This window comes from Coturnix japonica, chromosome 12 (assembly GCF_054131305.1).
Source record: "Coturnix japonica strain WE chromosome 12, WE-NBRP24, whole genome shotgun sequence".
NCBI classification, from domain to species: Eukaryota; Metazoa; Chordata; class Aves; order Galliformes; family Phasianidae; genus Coturnix; species Coturnix japonica.
The window spans coordinates 17,977,509-17,998,565 of NC_140674.1; the positions used below are offsets into that span (position 1 = coordinate 17,977,509).

At 38.5% G+C, this 21,057-nt stretch overlaps 1 protein-coding gene across 15 annotated transcripts in view; it reads right to left on the minus strand.

Moving 5' to 3' along the window:
• Nucleotides 1–16,317: 16,317 nt before the first annotated feature.
• The window catches only part of NLGN1 (neuroligin 1), a 431,043-nt gene continuing 426,303 nt past the window's right edge, over nucleotides 16,318–21,057 (minus strand). For all 15 annotated transcript variants that reach the window (XM_085513658.1, XM_085513654.1, XM_085513659.1 and 12 more), the window contains one exon: nucleotides 16,318–20,555. In XM_085513658.1, the coding sequence (XP_085369784.1) occupies nucleotides 19,733–20,555 (823 nt within the window). In that variant the 3' untranslated portion in view covers nucleotides 16,318–19,732. The remainder of the gene's footprint in view (nucleotides 20,556–21,057) is intronic.

A 21,057-nucleotide genomic window follows, 5' to 3' on the forward strand; every position in this document is an offset into this window, starting at 1 on the left:
ACTGGACTCAACTTGGTCTTTCAATTTTTAATTTAACAGCTGACTCACTCTACCTTCAGAGCAATGCTAAGCAGCATGAGGCAGGCCCAACCACAGAGAGCCCTGGAACACAGGTGATGCTGGGGCAAAGCAGAGGCTAGGATGACTCCCTAATATTTTAAACATGACTACAGGAACAGTGAAAACGGAGGAGATCCAGAACAAAACATGGCACAACAGCACCATCCTGCTTCTTCTCCAATTGCTTGCCTAACTCTGCAAACAAACATCTATTCATCCCTCTAGGCTTGCATATACCAAATCATTACTTGTGTCAGGGGCACTGTAAAGTGGTACAGCAGAGCACACCATGAAAATCCTGCAGAGTCCAAGGTTATATAGAAGGGAAAACAAGATCACTTTTTTTCACCTCAGGGGCAAAATTGGAGTTCACATTTGTGATGGACTGAATAATGCTTCATCACAAGAGCCAATTTTCTTCCAACTCCCTGCAGCTTTTAAAACATAGATCTTGTTTTTGTTCTTGATTTGCTAAATGGCTTTTCTCTCTATCACACCTTTTAAAAAATAAAAATAAATGATAAATATAGAATATTGTGATTTACCCAGCTCAAAAGAAGCTATACATTAAAAAAATTATGCTACTTCCTCCTCTATCCCCCCACAAGGAAAAAAGTACTATTCCCTCAGTGAAAACAAAAGGGAGAAAAAAAAAAAAGGCTTGCTAATTATTAATGTGATTTAAAAACATATCCTGTAGCTGCTAACAAACAAACAAAAAGCTCTAGGGTGGTTCCATCTCACATCACAAAAGTATATAGTGTACACTTTGAATCATTAAAGGTAAATAAAATTGTATAACTTAAGAAAGTAAATACTCGGGTATTTGTCTAATGCATAGGGCCAACATTAGATATCCATGCACACACATTATTCTTCTTTCACAGGACATTTCTTCCTGTATTGAAAGTTTTCCTTCTTAGGACTCATTTCCTCACTCTGCTACACAAAACAGCCCCCCCTGGAGTCATGGCAGCCCTGTGCTGCCCCACATGTCCTACACTGCCTGGCAGCCCAACACAATAGGTAGCACCTCACAGCCATAACCCATGGCCTCCAAGGTCTGTTTCCCAGCATAGGAACTTACCCCCACGAACCTCTTCCTGGAGATGTTGACAGTTAACACACATGAAGAAAGAGAAAAGAAGGAAGGAAATCCAACAGCCACTCTGCAAAGTGCAAAAACACCCCCTCCCACAGGCCTTCCTAGCTCAGCTTGTATGCATTCAGGAACATTAGAAAAAAAGAACATACAAATGCTATCCTACCTTGTTTTCAACACTGCCAAACAATCCTTACTTTGATGAGACCTTCTATATCTAAGGACAACAGGCTCACCTCTCTCTTTTGTACCTCAGTGAGCTCCACGCACAGCTGAACATCACCACACAGCTGCAGCCCCATTATCCTGTGCCCACCTCCTCACTTCCACAGCTGTGGTGTTGCCTTTGTGTTCTGGAAGCTTCTCCAGCTTTCTCTCCCTGTACAGCTGGTACATCTTTCCCTGCTGCTTCCTGGCTGTGACTGCTGAGTCTCAGGGACTAAAACAAACTGCTTCTACCTCAGCACCTTAGTATTGAACTTCTGGTCAGACACTTGCTGCAGTCACATGAGAGGATCCAGCATCACTTTAGGATCCCAGGGGTCCAACACGTTGCCACCAGGGCTTGAGAGGAGCCCAGACTTCACTATGAGTGAGCAAATCCTCATCCAGGCTCTGTATTTGGTATATTCTTGCCAGGCCATGGTGCCTCGCAGGCCCTAGGACTGTGGATGTGGATGCTTAGAAAGCGTCCAGGAGGTCTTAATTTCTTACCACTGGTATCATCACAGAAATTTTATTCATGAAATTCAGTGCCACGGCATAAAAGTTCACTTTAGAAATGCTTGATGGCTGATGCAACGCTGACCACTCGCAGAGGAGATGATGAACTAATTTGGAGGTGCTTGATTTATTTCCTTCTGCTCTGTTTTTTTTTTTAATATTGAGAGAAACCGAAAGTATCTAATCTGAAAAATAAAGTTGAGCCAGAAATATAGGATGGAACAAGTAGAAGCCCCCCACTGTTTTCAGCATGTTACAAAATATACGATAACTTTTATAATAATGCAGCAAGAATAAATCAACCTTTTGTGACCTAGAGGAGACAGTGATCCTTGTTCTGGTGGTTTCTGCCTTTCAGAGGCAGCATGCTCCAGATGATGGTTATTTTTGTTGCTGCCGGTATGTCAGCTTGGAAAGGAATGACACCAGGCCAAGATGCACTTTTTAGTAACAATTTCTTCCCTATCACAGATACTTTCAGGTAGTAATAGGGGTAATTTTTAGTACCTCATACCAGCCAGACAAAGCTCTTTTTGCTGGACTCTGTGTCCTTACGAAGTTCAGACCTTGAAGACATTTCATGTTGCCCAACTTCAGCATCTTTTAATTGCAAAGAAGTCCTAATTTGGAAGCACACTGTGACACTCTGTGGCTCAGACACTTGAAGAAGTTTTTCAGGAGACCATCACATGCCAAACCACCTTTGTAGACCCACAGAAAATTCAAGTGAGTAAAATTTCATTCTCTTCAGCAGAGGTCAGTGTGCAAATTATGTATGGCACATGCACTTCCTGGCCTATTGTAAAATCCTTAAGGGGACGTACCAAAGGTCTTTGTCACTGAGCAGCATAGTCTTACACTGGGCCAGGGGTGCCCAGTGCCAGGCCATGAGCACTTGGAATGTAAGGTGCTAGTGTACTGTGCAGCCCCAGCTGAATGCCCCAGCCATGCATCCCTGCCTGTACCCACCACTCTTGCCTTGTCCTGCTCATTCGTAAGCAAAGCTCAGCTGTAAAGAAATAATGATTTTCTTTGTCCTAAATACTGCCTACAAATAGCTTCTCAACTTCTAGTCCATTAACAAATCTTTCTTGGGATCTATTAACGTGTCACTACGGAGTGTCTTTTACTTCAAAGTTTAATACAGCTTAACTCTGTCTTAATCATATTGCTCCACTACACTTTATAGCCTGCAGCTTCAGGGAACCTTTGCCTTTTATTAGTACCCATATACAATCATGAAGTCATTCCAAAAATCAGTGCTGCTTTGGGTTCCATAAATTCTTATATCCTTGATTTATTTGGTATATCTGGAACTCTGTGAGTAGGAAGATGTGAAGGCAGGGTGAGGAAATGAAATGTTACAGTAGTACTGAGTTGTGTCAGTACGTTGCTTTGCAAAGGGGATCTGACAGGATATGCAGACACTTCTCCCCTGCAATGACACTCTTCAAAGTTAACAACAATGACTTGGTCAAGCTCTTGATACAGTCAAGGAGGATCCTGTTATGACAGTCAGTGAAAGCTGACAGATCACTGTTGATTTCACATTGCAGCTTTGCTGTCAGTCACCATTTCTGGCTTGATAGTGCCCTATAAAGAAGATGTCGTGCCACAGTTCTGCTGTTGCAGCATTTCTGGTTTTGTCAGCCTCAAAGAGCTATGAACGGCTTGGTGGGAAAAGGAGGTGAGTACATCTTTGTAACCTATTTGGGTCCCTTTGTGCATTCACATGAGGAAAAAGAACTTGGATTGAAAATCCTACTTAGAGAAGAAGATTCAGATACGTTTATCTGAGGGTTTTTGTGTGATACTTTGCACTTTGTAATGATGTTTGTAAGCAATGTACCAGAGCCATAGTGTGATAAATCCGTGGCCTCCATCCGTTAGATCTCTCATTTATATCACCGGCTTCATTACTGGAGATGACAAAACTAAGATTATGTGCTTGTATAAAAGTAGCTGCTGACAACCCTGTTGTCTTTTCCAATTCCGCTTCTTTGCAGAAGCATATTTTAAATGCAATTTAAGGTGCCATCGTCTCAGGAACATGAACAAGATGTATTCACTAATTAAATGGAAACATGAGGTCCAGCCTGCTATCTTAAAACACATCCGATCCCATCATACTCACATGATTGTCTCCCTGCTGTAGTGAAGATTTGTCATTTGTAGGTGCTTGATTTTCGTCTTATTATCCCATCAGGGTCTGAAATCAGTCACCATCAAAATTACATTTTTAAGGATCCAAGTAGCCATTGCCTGCATGGACATTTATTTCTTTTTCCAGTTTCTTTTCAAGAGTTCTGTTTTGTATTTTTACAAAGTCAGTGTTGCTGCTACGTGCTCTGTGTGGTGCAACAGTTCAAAGGAACTGGGAACGTGCAGCTCGTACAGAATGCAGCTGCCTGGCTGTGAAATGGTATTAGACACAGAGAATACAGTATATCGATCCTTTGGCAGCTATATCAGCTTTCTGTTTGTTTCTGAGTATATTTTAAGTCATAGTTTTTTACCTGGTTGTAACCTGAAAGGTTACTGCTTTTGTCTATATGAATTGCCATAGCAACTGTGGTGCTGGAGCAAACAGTCACAGGCTTTAACAGTCTGCAGGTCAGCAGCAGAACTCTCCCAGTTTAGAGACCTTCATCTCTAAAATCTGGGTTGTTTCACCAGCTTGATTGGGCTATATTTTATGTATGCCAGCATGACTCAATCTGTGGGCTACAGAATCCTGATACCTGCATGAGAAGGATGGAAGAGATGTGAATTTGTGTGCATTAATTTGGGAAGGGTTGTATTCATTTTCTTTTTTATAAATACTGTTTTTAAAAGCCTGCCCCAAACCCAAGCATACAGTGGCTTGCACGTATTATCTTGATGTAAAGGCTATATTGACCTATTCCATTGTAGGGCTATGGCTCAAATCTAAAGCACAGATGAGATACTGAACATGATGAGATCACATCTGCCTGACCTGGAACTGAATACGGGCTCTTGTGCTGTGCCTTCATACTTCGCTCTTCAACCTTAGCAGCGCAGAGGGGCTGTTATTTGCAGCTATCCATTCTTTCACAACAGCTGCCAAGGCAGCGTTTTCCCCTTGTTTTCACACCTTTCTTTATTGTTCACAGGGTCTTGCACATGCAAACCCCAATAATGTTGTTAGAGCAGGTTCTTGTGGGAACCAACTGCTGCAGATATAAAGATCATGCCTTTTCCCCAGCCTTTTCTTACCACATATTGTGTATGTTACTTTATATCACAATTAAGCATAGCCCACAACAAAGGAGACAAATCAATAGAATACTGAAATATTATCAGAAAATATATATGCACATGTTAGTGATCAACACACAACACTTTCAATATATTCTGGAAAAGCATGCCAAAAACATTCTTATTTTCCACTTCATCCTCACTGCCAGCTGAACTGCTGAGAGCCCCCAAATAACACCCTTCTGGGGACGCACCTGTACTTCCTTCCTAACTGCACACAAAGGAATTTTCCCTTTTCCTTCTCTGGTAATAACATTGTGTGTGTGAGCCTGTCTCAACATCCTGCACATAACAGCCCATCAGCATACATTTAAAATGTCGCTTTCTTAGAATTACTTGCTTGAAGCCATCAATGCCCGGAAAGTCACTAAAGCAGTAAGGTTGATAAACCTGTATTTTCCTACTTGTCAGCAGGTGTGCCTTGCCCTTCAGCTGGTAGAGCAGAAAACAGCGCCTACTTCCTATGCCACAAATACATTAAGTAACACATAATTTAAATACTGACAGTGATACAGACACACTTGGTCATTTGACCAGTGGTCATGTTTTGTGAATTGCTCATTACTCTGCTGCACTGAAAATATTCCTATCAAAATTGCAGCTGGGTACCTTATCAATAGGAACAGCTGAGTGTCAAAGTCCCCATTCTCCATAGAAACAAAAGTATCCAAGACTGATGCTTTTAAATGCTGCAAGATGCTCCCCTTTCATACTTTTTTGGTTGTTGATCTGCAATACTACAATACAGTTGTTTAGTGATACTGCTGACCTAGCCATGAAATCATGGAAATCGTGACATTGTGCTCAGAATGTCTTGTACTTCTGTCTTTTGGGTGAATGTTTTCCAGCCTGCTTACTCCATGACTGCATTATGTGGTTTATCAGGACTTTGGGATTTAATCAACTGATTATACAGCTGACAAATTGTTACATCTATCCCCAGAAGCTTGACGCCAAGCTTCCCAAATATTCTGCATGAACACCAGAGGCACACATCTGTACAGCTGCCTTTTGACAGGCACAGTTTTAGGTGACAGTTGCTTTGAAGTGAAATATTATTGAAAATACTGTTTTACCCTTCTCCTGCTTCACTTTTACCTCTGAGACAGCTACCAGCAGTGGAGGACATGCCTACGTTCTTCAGATCAATGATCACTACCCACCTTCTTCCTAGAATAAAAAACATCAGTTTCAAAGGGATCTGAAATGACCTAGAAAAGTAACTTTACATGAACCTGCAATATCTACAGAGACAATGAGCTCCTCATCACATTTGTCCTTGGCTACCCTTTTCTGCATGTAGTGGGATGAGTTAAACTCCAGAGAAGTCACTCACCTTTAGACTTCAAGGCAACCCACCTGCACTTAGTTTCAGAAACAGCTATTTTTCCAACACAAAGTGTTAAAAAAGAGTAGGATGCTGATACAGCAGCTGGAGCAGCATGTCAGAAACAGGTCTTGGTCTCTGGAGTGATGAGCGTGGAATGGGGGAGGTGAGAGAAAGCCTAAGACAATTTCAGTTTTACAGTCTTCTTTTTCTGCTTGCAAACTGGAGATGAGAGCAGACAAGCTTTATGACAGTGCAGAGAAATCAATACATTTTTATTGATTCTTGTAGCTGCAGAACTCTCACCCACCACCAGTACAGGGGTCAGAGTATGAGTACATGACTGTCCTGCTGCACTACGAATGTGCTCCTCAGAAGTCATGCTATTTGATTCACCAAGGATGAAGCCTGCTTGTAACATGACTGCAACAGCAGCAGCTGACCCACTCAGCAGGGAATTTAGGTGCTGCAAATTAACCACTGCTGGTGGCAGCTGCAGCTGAAGGCACAACTTCACATGAGGAAAGAAGTATTTTTGAACAATGACAACATTTAAATGATGGATATTATTCCAAAAGCAAAGAGGTCCATAACATTCCATGTGGTGAATGACACAAAAGTAGAAACATCAAAACAACACAACTTGGAAAACTAGCTCAGGAGTGGCATAGTCAAAATGGAATGGAACCAGGGTGTTATAACCAGCTTTAGAATGAAATTAATGAAAACCTGGATATGGAAAAGAATTGGAGCAGATTTCTAAGGCTTATGTTTAGTTTAATTCTTTGTTAATCCTCCAAAAATATAAATGAGTGTTTTTCAGAGCTGTTTTGATTTTGCAGAAGCATCCATTTCTTTAATTGGTATTTCCAGCTTCTTTCAAAGTTTCTGACCCGCTTCATCCTTAAGGAGAGGCCATTCATTAGCAAAGCGTGAGGCTCTATGGACCTTTTCAGTAGCTGTAAAGCTGTCAAAATGGCGTAAAACTTACTGGAAGGTCCTTTTAATATTATGGTGCACCTTTACAGCTGACATTTAATAGTTAATTTGATTGTACAACAATGGACTTCACCTTTGCGTAGTGTCTTTCATTCTCCATCTTTTCAGCCAAGTCCATTATCACTTGTTCCAAATTCCTTCAACTCTTCTCTTTGACTTTGTGTTACTTTCCACTTCGTTCTCAGCCTGCACCGCCTTAAACTCTACACCTGTTTTTGATGTCACCAAATAGGGACAATAACTACAAAGTCATTTCCCCTTACATGTCAAACCTGGAAGGTCCCTCTGTTATTCATTCTATTTCCATTGCTGGTGTAAGTGTCCTTGTTGTTTTTCCCCCTAGTGAAGAAAGGGCAAATGTCATATTCAGTGAAGCAAAGACTTTGCTTTGAAACAGTATCGATTTTTCCTTTTCTCTTCTGAAGCTTTGCTGGGCTCCATAAAAGCTTGTCTCTTGTTCAGAAACTCTTTGGATGGAGAGACAACAGGGGCAGCAGTACCAGCGGGGAGCAGTGGGAAGTTAGGGCATCTGGTGGGGAATGACAATTTTGACAGCAGCTAGAAAAAGAAAGAGGTCATTTTATTTTTAACTGTACTGTGAGAACAATCATGGATCAGAACAAAGCCAAATGGGAAATGCAGCTTTAATTCCAACCTATGATTCCTCCTTGTCTAAATCTGAACATGAACTCTTTTCCAGGATTCAGCAGTTGGCAGGAAGACACCCAGACCACCAGAAATGACATCTTGGCTAGAGGCTTAACCACAAAGATGGCAACATCCATGACTTTCTGGCATGAGATGATAAAAACTATAAGCCTTACAGTGAACTGCAGCAACAGTGTGCAGAGAGCATCTCTGGAGGAAGGTCTGATTCTACAACAGGACTCCTGTTTAAGAGATCCAAAATACCCTGTTTGGAGCTACCAATGCAGAAATATCCAATAGCATTTATTAAGCTCACACACACTGCAAAGGAAAAAAAAATGCCCATCTTTCCCCACTGCTAGTTAGGGCTCCATGCAGTCTATACACACATATACATATTTATCATCTGTGCACTGGAGAGCCTCTCACTCTTAATGAGATGTTGGGTCTTGGCTCTCAGCCTTATTTAGAAGTGGTGACTCCTAGGGCCTCCAGTGCTTCCCTAGCATTTTGTTCCTGCTGACTCAGAATGTCACTTACTGAAACATCAGTGCCACTTTTTGCCATGCTTCTTTATTTCTTGGAGTTGTCAGAGATGGTTTTCCAAAGCTTATTAGATGAGCAGCTGATACTGGACATGCATATAAATTTACAGCAGCTGCCTTTTGTAGAGAGAGCAAGTCAATTAATAATTACATAATTACAACAGATTTGCCTCCAGTTCCTGGGTTGTTGTTTTTTGGGGTTTTTTTTTTTGTTTGTTTGTTTGTTTGTGTAAAATTTGTAATTGCTTGTCTTTGAGTACACTGTAATTAAAAAAACAACAATCAGAATTATTCCTAATGCTAGACTGAAGTTTCACACGCACAAGAATTAAACCAGCAAGTTCCTTCCATTCTATTACTTTCTACTATTCAGGTCCAATCTCCCAGTCAGAAAATTACTTAAAACCTACAAATCCATAAGATGGCTCCTAAATTCTCAGTAATTTTGGGAATTGTGAATCAGACAGGTAGAAACGAGACTTGATGGAATTGTATAGGTGCCCAGAGAGCTGTGGGTGCCCCATTCCTGGAGGTGCTCAAGGCCAGCTTGGATGGAGCCCAGGACAGCCTGAGCTGATGTGGGCAACCTCGTCCAAGCCATTCCATGATATGAGACTTCTTTACAACACCTGTGAAAAAGCTGCTGTCAACAGCAGTGCGAAGGTTCACTTTCCTGCTACTCATTTATAAAAGAAGAGAATCATTAAGAGCTGTCGAAAGCCACTCAGGCCTGAACAGCTCTCCCCACTACCACCACCCTGCTGCTGACCTGGCTGGCTGGTGATAGCACATGTTGAAGCCCTTCGGCCTCCCCCCGCAAAGCTACCACCTGTACCTGCCAGTGAAATTTTACAAGCTTTCTCCAGCTATAGGAAGTAACTTAAAACTGTGACACCCTGCATGGGGGAAGAAAAGCATAACCGATAATGTTTGCCCTATCAAGACCCGAGCACAGCAAGTAATAAACACATAGGAACTGTTTCAGTGTCCCAGGTCAACTTTAACTTTACAGTTTCCTGCCACGCACTTCAGGGCACATCACGCTGTTGACCTCTGCACTTGTGTTACCCATCCAGCTCTCTGTGCACATTTGTTTTCATTACTTGTGCCCCCTCCTGCTGTTTTTTTTTCTGACAAGCCCAGCATCTGAAAGCTGCTTTCTCAGACCTTTAACTAACAACTCATCATCAGCTGTACTGTGTGTGGAAGGCTACAGCCTGAATTTGTTTGCACAAAAGGCACATCTCAGGACCTGCGTAATCAGCAGTTACCTAGTTTGCTCACACCAGACAGTCAATTCACAAACAACGTCTGCTGTTGACCCTGCTGTCTGCTCTAGATTATTCCAGTCTGCCTTCGCTTTCTAAACTAAAATGTTAATGTTTTTAATTGCTGATTTTAACTCTTGCCTAATTGGGCGCAAGCTACAAACCTCTCAGAGGAAAGCAAAAGGGATCACTGGTACAGGTGAAATGAGTTTGTGCCATTCTGTATCTGCTCCATCCTGCACAGGTGGAAGAATGACAATGAAAAAAGTGGGGTACTCTGTTCCCTTCTTACCCCTCCCCTCCTCAGATGGAGCACAATGCTGCAGAGACATCGCTGCTAATTTAATTCAAAACAACTTTGAGATTACTACTTGTTCACATCACAAATGGAATTGTATATAAATGCTAGAGACCATACCCTGCAAGCAGGCATCTCAGGCTGTGTATGACACATGGTCAGTGCTGAGATTACAGGACTCAGCATTTTACTGCTGTTTGTTCTTTCCTTTTTACTTCTTTTTATATAGCAAGTTAAACTAATTCAGTCCCGAGCAACTGCTGTATAGTTTACAGCAATGACAAATATATTTATATACCATTTTTATGAGGATATTACTTAAATTTTAGGCCAACTTGGACTAGAAGAAATATTAAAATTGAAATAAACGTGCCACACAAGCAAGCATGCTGCCCTAACTCCACTTCTTAGAAAATGCCATGCACACATCACTTGACTGATGCTAAGAAAATTCCAAGCACATTTGCAAAAAAGCTATTTTTTTCCTAAGAAGATGTGAAATCTCATTGTACTGATCCTTAATCCAGACAATTCTACAATAAACCACAGTCTGCATATCGGTTAACTGGATGGCAAATCTGGGCAAACTCTTTAAATAAAAAGCCTCTGGAAGATACCAGTTTCAATGAGTCTCATGAATACTCACAGCTGTTTCCTGAACCTCAGAATTTTCTAGCTGTGACCTCTGATCTTTCTGACAAACTAGTTTTACAGAAGCCTCACAGAAAACAGAATGGCCATCCACTTGATGCAACTGCACCACAGGTAGCCCCCATTAGCTGATGCTTTCCATATCGATCTCTTTCCTAAATGGATAATGTTCCGTAGTTTCATAGTCAATGAAGCCATCAATAAGTATCAGCTTTTACACCTCTCTGGCCTCAGTGTGTAGCAAATATTGCAGGCAGTTTTATCTGGATTGTTCTCATTGTTTTTCAGTTAATCTGATTGCAACTCTAAACACGAGGATCAGAGGTTTGAGCAAATACAGCTGCACCATTTATGCAACACTTAGACACTAACCATCACACTTTACATAGTTCTTTTCAAAATATTAATGATAATCAGTCCTCTCTCCAGTTTAACAATCCCACAATAATGTAAATGAAGTATAATGTAAATGAAGTATAGCTCTAAAGCACATTGTTATAAATTTTACAGTCTTAGGTTCTTGCCAAACAGATGTCAGAGTCCACACACAAGTCTAAAAATACTCACGTAAGCTCTTCAAGTGCTTGACATTGATCTGTCTGCTGTACATCTTTGTGCTCAACACAGGTTAACATAGTTCTGCTGTGACATTATAACCAGAGGCTGCTGACAAATATTTTCTCATTCTGCTTACAATTAATCAAACCCCTCAGCTCTTGGACAGTTTTTGAAGCTACAAGCTGTATCCTTTTCACATATGAACTCTCTTCCTGTTCCTAACACCTCTTATAATCCTTAGGCAAAGATGTGAAGCTTATAAACACACTCAAAACTAGAAGAGGAATCCTACCACATTAAAAAAAGACCCCACTGCACCAGAAGTATTTTTGGATAGGTATAGATAATGTATGTTAAAAGCAGCTAAATCCATGCTGTCTTGAGAGAAGAACCATTAGTCCAGCTGATCAAAAAAGCACACACTGGCGAAACTCATCAGCCTGACAAAGTGCAATAACAACTTCACTTCTGCTGGTGTGCCCAGCTGCATCAATTTTCTTTCCCTCTCGTTGCCCACCTATCTCTCTTTAATAACTGTTAAGATAAATAAATAAATAGTTTTTTAAAAATAGTAAATTAATTTTGATGCTTCACACCTGTAGCTTATTCCCTCCCACAATGGAAGTTACACATCTTTCTCAGGTGCAGTCAGAGGAAAATTTGCTGTTTACTGCAGTGGGGTCAGCACGATCCTGGCTCAGTGGCACCATCACAGGCACAGTGACAAAGTCTGCTTCAGAACAGAAGTCTTAATGTCTGCACAGCAAGTGAAAATACATCAACACTTGTCTGAAACATGGCCACGAGCTATAAACCCTTTAACAAACAGCAGACATTACAAGTCACTACTTATTCCTGGAGGCATATGCTTGCCTTAGGTCTTGGTTTGCTTTTGTCTATGAAATTGTACCTCCAGCAACTTTCAAAGGACAAATTACCATCTGGCATGTGCATGAAGATAATTCAGTGATGGTGTGAATTTCCTGGAACTTGCCTATTGTAAACGGAGGGAGCTCTTTCTACTCATGAGCAGCTGGCCTTGGCCATGTTAATCCCTAGAGATACCAGAGCAGACTGATTTTCAGCACCATCCAGAATACCACAACTTCTATGGATTACATGTTTTTTAGAACATAGTTAATGGGATGCCAAATAAACAAACATTACCAATACTATATTGAATTTGACAATATTATGTCCCTTCTCCTGTCAAAGAGCAGAATTTGGAAGCATTCTTCACAGTTCCTTGACGTGACTCAGAGCTACAGCTAGGTGTGGATTTCTGGAGAAGTCTCTCTTATGGATTTAATCAAATCATATCATTTCTTCCTGGACAAGGAAAGATAAAAAATCCTAACAAGGCTTCTGGCTGCGGAAGTTATGGCTGTATATTTTCCTGTGTATATATATATATAAAATACAATTTATATATATAGTATAATATATGTACATATTATAGTAAACAGAAACACACACACACACACGTATATTTGTGAGCCTTGAAATAATCAAGATACTAGAATATACCTACAGAAGAAGAAAAAAACAATAGCAAAAAGAAAATGTCTTGTTATTTTCCTTATATCACTGTTCCTGATCTTGGCCACTGAAGTTTTGATTCATGATAAGAAAGCAATGGTTCATATTACTTTCTTCTACGAAGAAGTGTCATGACATACTTACTTCAGTTACTGGGGAGAAAAAATGTATTTAAGGAAAATTGATGAATGCTGAAGAAAAGATCCATACAGAGTTTAACATGAGAACAGCCTGTTTAACTACTTTCTAAAAGTAGTTGGTTTTAGATATTACTTACTTCTTTTGGAGAAGATTCAAGTTTCCGCTATGTTGACATTGCTTTAGACTTACCTGTGTGTAAATGTATCCATCTGCATAGGCAAATGTCACCACTACGCAGTATTAACCTTGTGAAAGGCAGAAAAACAACACTGCAACCACAATCATCACAATCATTAAAATATCGAATGACTTCTGAAAATATATTTGGTGACAAATGAACCGTATATATATATAGAACCTTTCACATACTCTTAATCACTTTATGTTACTGTCAAAGTTGTTTCTACAAATTAATGGATGAAAGAGGTGACTTACATATTCACTCTCCCAAACTGCATCCTTCCAGAAGATTAGTTCTGCCCCAGGGAAAATTAATATGGAGTATATTGTACTGGGCATGGCCAATGGTTGATCTGCAGCTGCAAGATTTCTGCCCTTCATACCAGAGCCACATGGCCACATAGACATAGTACCTGGAGCTACATTTTAAGACTCACTGATAGACAGTGTACCTTAGAACATGAGCTGAGGTTTGACCTTGCAAGGCCATGGTGACTTAACCTTTTAAAAAGAACTGCTCAGTATTTGGTGGCTAAATGTGAATATCCGATCAATCACACTCTTCTTTGCAGAGGCACAGAGAGATGAATAACTCACCTCACAAACCTCAGCTTTCACAAACCTGTTGTTAATTTAGCCGTAGTCTTAACTCCCAGTTGCCAGTATTATCAACTGCTTTTTTTGAAAATGTTACTGACTTTTACAACTCTACGGCTGGAAATCTGAATACTAAATGCCAACTACATAGACTTAAGAACCTCACATTTATTATTTAAATCACATCACTCTAAAGCGAATCTCATAAATGCTGAATGCCTGGAGTTGCTATCACTGAGGTGGGCAAATTCAGGTGACAGAGAAAATCCAACTGTTTCTGATCTGAATTTACAGCACACTTGTGGCTCAGCTGTGTGCCTGTTTCCCTACTGATCAGACAGAGAAAAGCACAGAGATCAGGGTTACAACTGCTGTAACATGCCATTGATTTTTTTACATACAGATCAACATATAGATCTGAGGATCAGACACAGGACTGAATGTTCATTATTTAAAAGTTCTTAGCATAAAATTTGCTATTGCATGTTAATGCTACGAACTGTTTATAGACCTTTTCTTTGCACCAATGTAATTAGCATGAGGTTTCACGCATAGAAGGCTTATCTTCTGAACACTGGACTTCTATGCAACTAACTATCAACCTACTTTAAAGTACATTTTTAGTGCCAGATGGTGATTGTAAATCAGGCAGTTATGCTTGTATTAATTTCTATGAGTGCATGTTCACGTGTGTGAGAAGATATGCAAAAACAGAAGGTGAGATGAGCCATGATGAACATTAAAGGTCCAGGAGCAGATCTATAACTGGTGTAAACTGCCAGGGCTTCATTGATTTCAATGGTACTATGATAAATACTAACTCAGCTGGTAGTAAAACAAATGTAATCAGCTAAGCATCTGGTCAGTAACATTTCAGAATGCAGAATGAGGCAGTACTGTTACCTCCATATCTACCTTTGAACTGAATCTGCGTGATGAAAAAGGGTAACGTTTCCTGTTTGGTTCTGTCTCTAGAAAGCTCCTCTATTGGCTGGGGTACTGCCTGCAGGTAAGCACATGGAAAGAGAAGTTCATATATATATACAAGCAAATACACTGTGACAAACAAATACACTGCTTTACCTGCTCTGATGTTACTTTTATCTTCCGAGAAAAACAAAACAAAACAAAAAAACACAGCATTTAAGATTTGCACAAATTTCTTGCTCTTCTATTTGCATTCATCCCAATAGTAAGGGAAATTAAGCTCAGAGTTGGCTTTAATCCACAATTTGCTTGCCATACAATATTTAATTTCCTTTTAGAAAATAAAGCTTATTAAAGCAATGATGGTTTCATATAAATATGAATTGCTGAGAATCATAATATTAACAAAAAGAAATGAAGTCAGGTTGTGCATAAAATCCACTCCTTTTAGGTGATTCTTAACGTGTTATTTTTTTAACCAAATATTTTCCACCAGACAGTTTTAAGTTAAGTTCATTACCTTTTTCTAACCATTTCCTATTTCACAAAGTTAATTTTTTACTGAATCTATAACTAAGAAATCAATTGTATGATGGCAGTAAGAGATCCTAAAAGAAAGGGCCCTTTGTGCAGAACTGATGCTTAACTCACTGCTGTGCAGTTTTCTTGAAGGCCTCATCAAATGCTGCTCATTTCTGGTCTGCATACACACGTGTGAATGTGACAGACTTCAACCGAATTGGAATGATTAAGTAAAAGCTGTGTTTCAAATTGCTCAGATTTATTCGGAGACCTCAAGAGAACGTCCTAAGCTCATAGTGTTATTATTTCACATGGAAAAAGAAATTTCTGATGTTATTTAGAGAACATCCCTTAGCTTACAGATCAAGAAAATCAGAACTCCTTCAACAAGTATTATAACAAGGTCTTTGAATGAAAAATAACAAAACCTCTGCAGGGAATTTCCCTTTCTTTTCTTTAATTTGGCTTTTATTTCTCAACAATAATTAAATTATCTAATGTTTGCTTATATTAACGAGTGATCATTGGCAACAATCCACCAGTAGGAAGAAAAAGGGGGATCAAAGGCCAGTATTTTAAACCAACAGCTCAGGGAAAAAACAACGTCAAAACAACAAAGGAATGCTAAGATGTTTGGCAGTTTCTTAGGAATTCAGTTATCACCTCTTAGTGAAGATGACAACAGAAATCCCAGTATTTCTGTGCAGTGGTGTCTCTAAGGCTGCAACATTTTTACAAGCTAGACCTCTATTTTTCCTGTTTTCAGCATGTTTCCATAACCAAAAAATCTGGTAATTACATTTCTGTAACACAGGAGGCCATACTTAGTGCAGATAACTAAAACAAGTACATTTTCCTATGGAATCTTACTTCAGTTAGTTCATCCATGCCCTACGGCTCTTCTGTGGGTGCAGGATACCACATAGAACCAACTAAGATACCATTGAGCAAAATGCATTTTTATCTGCTTTATTTCTCCTAGAAATATAGCACAGCACATTATATTGCCTGTAATTTTAATAGGTAAATGAGACAACGATTCCATGGTCATTTTTTTTTCTCAAATTGGTAGAATACATTTCCTTTCAGAGGTCTGCAAACATATTTACAAAACTGTAAAAGCAGTAAATGCAGGCTTTTTATATTTTTACTGAATTTCCAAAGATCAACTAATATCTTCATTTTATTGGAAATCTGGTCCAAGGATGATACAAGAAATAAAATACCACACTTGATTTTGTTTTCTTGGAGGCTACTGTGGAAATAAATCAAATGGATAAATGTTTTCAAAAGAACAAACATATTCCATGAAGCATAACGATGACATTCCCAAACCATTTCCTCTATTTTTATTATGTTTCAGCTCTAAAACATCTCTTGGTTTTTCTTAATGTCATCTTAAGATGTGGGAAACCATCTCCTTTCTGGAAGGCCAGCTGCTGTGATGTGAAGTAGCCATTAAAATATCATTCACAGTATCTGCATTGTACGTAAACTTATTTTCAAACAGGACTGACAAAATTTGTATCATTGACTTCATCTTAGACATTTTAAATACTGTTGGTTGACAAAAATAAAGTGTAGTGTCATTCTTGGTTTACCTAAATCATTTATTTTGTAACTAATAAAAGTAAACAATTACCAGATACTGTATATATAGAGATATATAGATATATGGCCACAAATAAACTATAGTATAAAGTTATTTTGGTTTTGATAAAGTTAAGAAAAGCACATAAAATCATATTTCATTAATATCCTGTTTTATGGCCATCAATATTTTTGTGGGTTTTTTTTGTTGTTGTTGTTGTTGTTTTGTTCATCAACATAGCAAAATACAATCTTCCTATTAAACAATAATTATCAGATGGCAGACAATTTTTTATTGGTTTACATTGGCAGGTCACAGTCTAAAAGCACAACCACATCAGGCAGAAATTGCACACAGACCGCTCTGGATTTTGAAGACAAAGCTGTTTTTGCCTCTACCAAAAGATCTTAATTTAACACTGGGGACTGAGAGATACACTCATTAAATACATAGATTTCAATCGTGGGATTTTCTAGTAAAACAAAATGACTGAAATCACAGCATTTTCTTTTGATTACAGCTTCAGTTTTAATGTTTTTGTGCTTGATGTTGGCAAATGGGCTTTGAACTTCCCAGAGGTTGTTCCATCAATGTTAACACATCCAAATAAAACCAAGGTGAAATTGTTCTGTTGTGGACTTCCACAACTTTATTCCAATTAGGCCTGTTCAATGGCTTTCTTTTTTGGTCCTCATATTTATATTTTGAACTTCTTCCTAAAAATGACAGGAGAGATTTCTTTGTATTACATAAAGGTGGTACTTTTGGAAGATATTATGGTAGCTGGGACTAGCCTGTAATCATGAATTTCTGTTAATTGTAGACGGCATGTCCATGTCTTCAAAAACCAGACTGGTCTTAAGATATTACTCTTTATTTGAGACAGTTACCATTACTTCATTAAAAAATGACAAAACAGCAATAAACATTTTAGCTCTTTAATGAGCAAAGATCAGGTCTCTTAGCATTGGAATAATATTCGTTATCCAGATTATCTTTATTTCACTCAGTGACCAGTAATATGGCCAAGAAGTACAAAGTAATTTTCCATCAAGTAGTATACAATTTATTATTTTTTTTTTCGTGTAATAAGCTTTCATTCTTGAAAAAGAGTAACTGAAAAGAAATGTTTCTGTTACTGCAGTTAGTTTGTCAGAGAAAGTTCTTTGCATTATCTTACAAACTATCAAAATTGCTAGTAATTTGAAAAAATGTAAAAAAAAATCACATAACTTTAGTCTAATAGAAATATAGTACAGGTAAGAGAGAAAGTATTTATCAGGGATGTGCTCTTAAGTCCATCTGAATTATTTCTTTTATATAAATGTACATCTGATTACATATACAAACATTTTGAAAGGACTGTGGTATATAATTACTGGAAAGCAACAGGGAATGAAAAATTTCTTTTCATTTTAGAACACTCATTTCAAATCACACAAACATACGTAGTATTCAGATTTTAAAATTTCCAGATTTTGGCTCTCTCCCCGTTCTTACAAACATTTTTCTTTTGGTCTACAGAATTAATTTAAATGGCTAACATAGAGCGAAAAGGGAATCAACTTTATATTAAAGTATTATAAGAAGTAAACTCTGTAACATGCAACATGAGTTCAAACAATAAACTGAGAGGTGTAACCAGAGTGATAATATTGGGGCGTTTTTATATTGCAAAATATCATTGCAATTCAATCTTTGGACACACTTTACCTCACCAATTTGATCTAAATATATTGTAACTAAATCACAGAAAATCATAAATCCTTCACCACAGGATCTTCCATCAGAGTTACAACTATGTTAATGTTAGACATTATTTAGGTGGAAAAGGAAAACAACATTAATAAAATAGATTTTTTTTCTGGGATTCAAACCAGTGAGTTTTCACCACTGCATACCTAGAATTCCAAAAATACCTTTTAGAACTGTTGCAATTCCTTCTTTTACTGAAATTACTATGAAATATTTCACTGTAATTACTTTTGCCCCTTTCAAAAACTTCTTTAGGTTGTGCCAATTGATGGAGAAAGCTTCTATTAAAAACTCCAATGGGATGAGAAGAATTTTAATTACGGCTTAATCAGCAGCACAGCCACCAAGCATATAAATTATCATGCACATCGTGCTAAAAATATCCAGTTTCTTTTATTCCCACAACTTTTATACTGACAGCACTTAAGTGATAATGTTGTACCTGCCAGGCTGTAAAACTTCTTTGTCTGACTGGCAGATCTCAGCATGAGCCCCTTCCTAAGGCCTTAACAGCACTGGTGCTTTGTGTACTTATTCAAATATGTAAATATGGTCTACACAATAAAACAGGTCCAAATAAAAACTGGTGAAAATTATCTGACATTCCATTAGTGTGTCCCTTGTGCATATTTATAGGTTTTTAAAATTTTCAGTCTTTGTTCTTTCCTGTTTGTGTTGCACATGCCTAATTCCATTATGTAACTCAAATCTTCAGAAAATTAATACTTGAATGTGAACGAAAAAGTATCATTCAGGACAACTGCTTCAAGCAATTGCAAACAGTTGGGTGGTTTTTTGTTTGTTTGTTTTTGTTTCTTAAGTTCATTTTATATATGTACAATTCTTTTTTTTTTTTCTTTTTCTTTTTTTCTCAAAACCCCAAAAGTTCTTGATATGTATATTCACATAATATTCCTCCATATTTAAATAGTAAGAGTCTTGTAGGTTGAAAGCCAAGTAATCTTCAGTAATATCACCTACTGTAATCCATCAAAAAATAAAGTTTGTTTCATCTTGTCTGGCTATACCCTGGTTGTTGAGTGTGAATGGGGGTGGGGATGAGGATGGGGCAGAGTATTGTTCTGTCCTCCGGTAAATGTATTGAATGTGTGTAAGGGTTGAATCCCTGGTATAGTGTTGGGGATCATTGTGATGGTGTTGGGCGTCATTAGGGGAATATCATCAGGAGACCTTCTCATAGCTAGCGTGTAGTCTGGGGGACAGGCGGTCCTGAGAACCACCTCATGTGGATGGATGGACTCACATTCATGATCCAAGTCAGTGTGCTTCATTTGGAGGGACATTATCTCCTCTTCTTGTGCATGGGTGAGATCATTGGTAGTAGTACGTTGTGGGCTACATCTCCTATGAACATCATGTCTCCGCTTGTCCTTTTTGTAGTACAGTGCTGCAAAGGCCAAAATGTTCAGGAAGAGTAAAGATGCACCAACTGCAATAGTAACACTCAATTCTGTTGAATAGTCCCTTTGATCCACTGAAAATGGGCTTGGTTGCTGTTTGGGATCATCTTGTTTGGCTGTAGGAAAGGCTGAAGTAACAGAAACTGAATTTTTCCTTGTTGGTCTGAAAGTATTATCTGTTGATGGCACTTTAGTTGTGGTAGAGGTATACTGTGAAATGTCGTTAAGATTGTGCAGATGAGGTACCAGTTCCAACCAAAGGTTCACTTTATTGGCCCTATAATGTTCTTTAACTCGTGGTTTTAATCCAATGTGAAGATACAGCTGGTCTTTCTGAGAATATCTGGTCCATGCTACTTCTTCAAAACGATTTGGTTTTGTATGGATGAATTTTGTATCTTGTGGCACTGGTTGATTTGGGTCACTACAAAAGAAAATCTCAAATTTTATACAGTATTTCAAAAGGAAATTTAAAATTAGCACTTTATACTTAATGTTTATGTCTGCCTTACTTTGGACAGAGCAGCATACTATTTCTTAAAAAAAGAACTCTTATTAATCCTGGTTAGATACAGTATTATGTAAATGAACCATATATAATCTTTTGTTACATAGAATTCATCACTTCTCTATTTCTACAAAATGATAGTATCACTCACACAAATCTTTTACTTCTGAGGAAAAACTGCCAGAAGTGTGGTGATGTGGGCAAACGCCTACAAGAGACCAGTGTGAGAGGCCATTAAGCATTTTCTGTTTTCATTTTAGTAACCTGAATCACAGCATTTCAGTTCACACACAGTATCTGTGATCTTCTAGAGGCAAAAGACCACAGCAGGGCATAACTCAATGTAACACATACTGACTTAGACTCCAATGGCCAAAGGTGGAGAAGTATTTTGAGCTACCACTAAAAGCAGGATTTG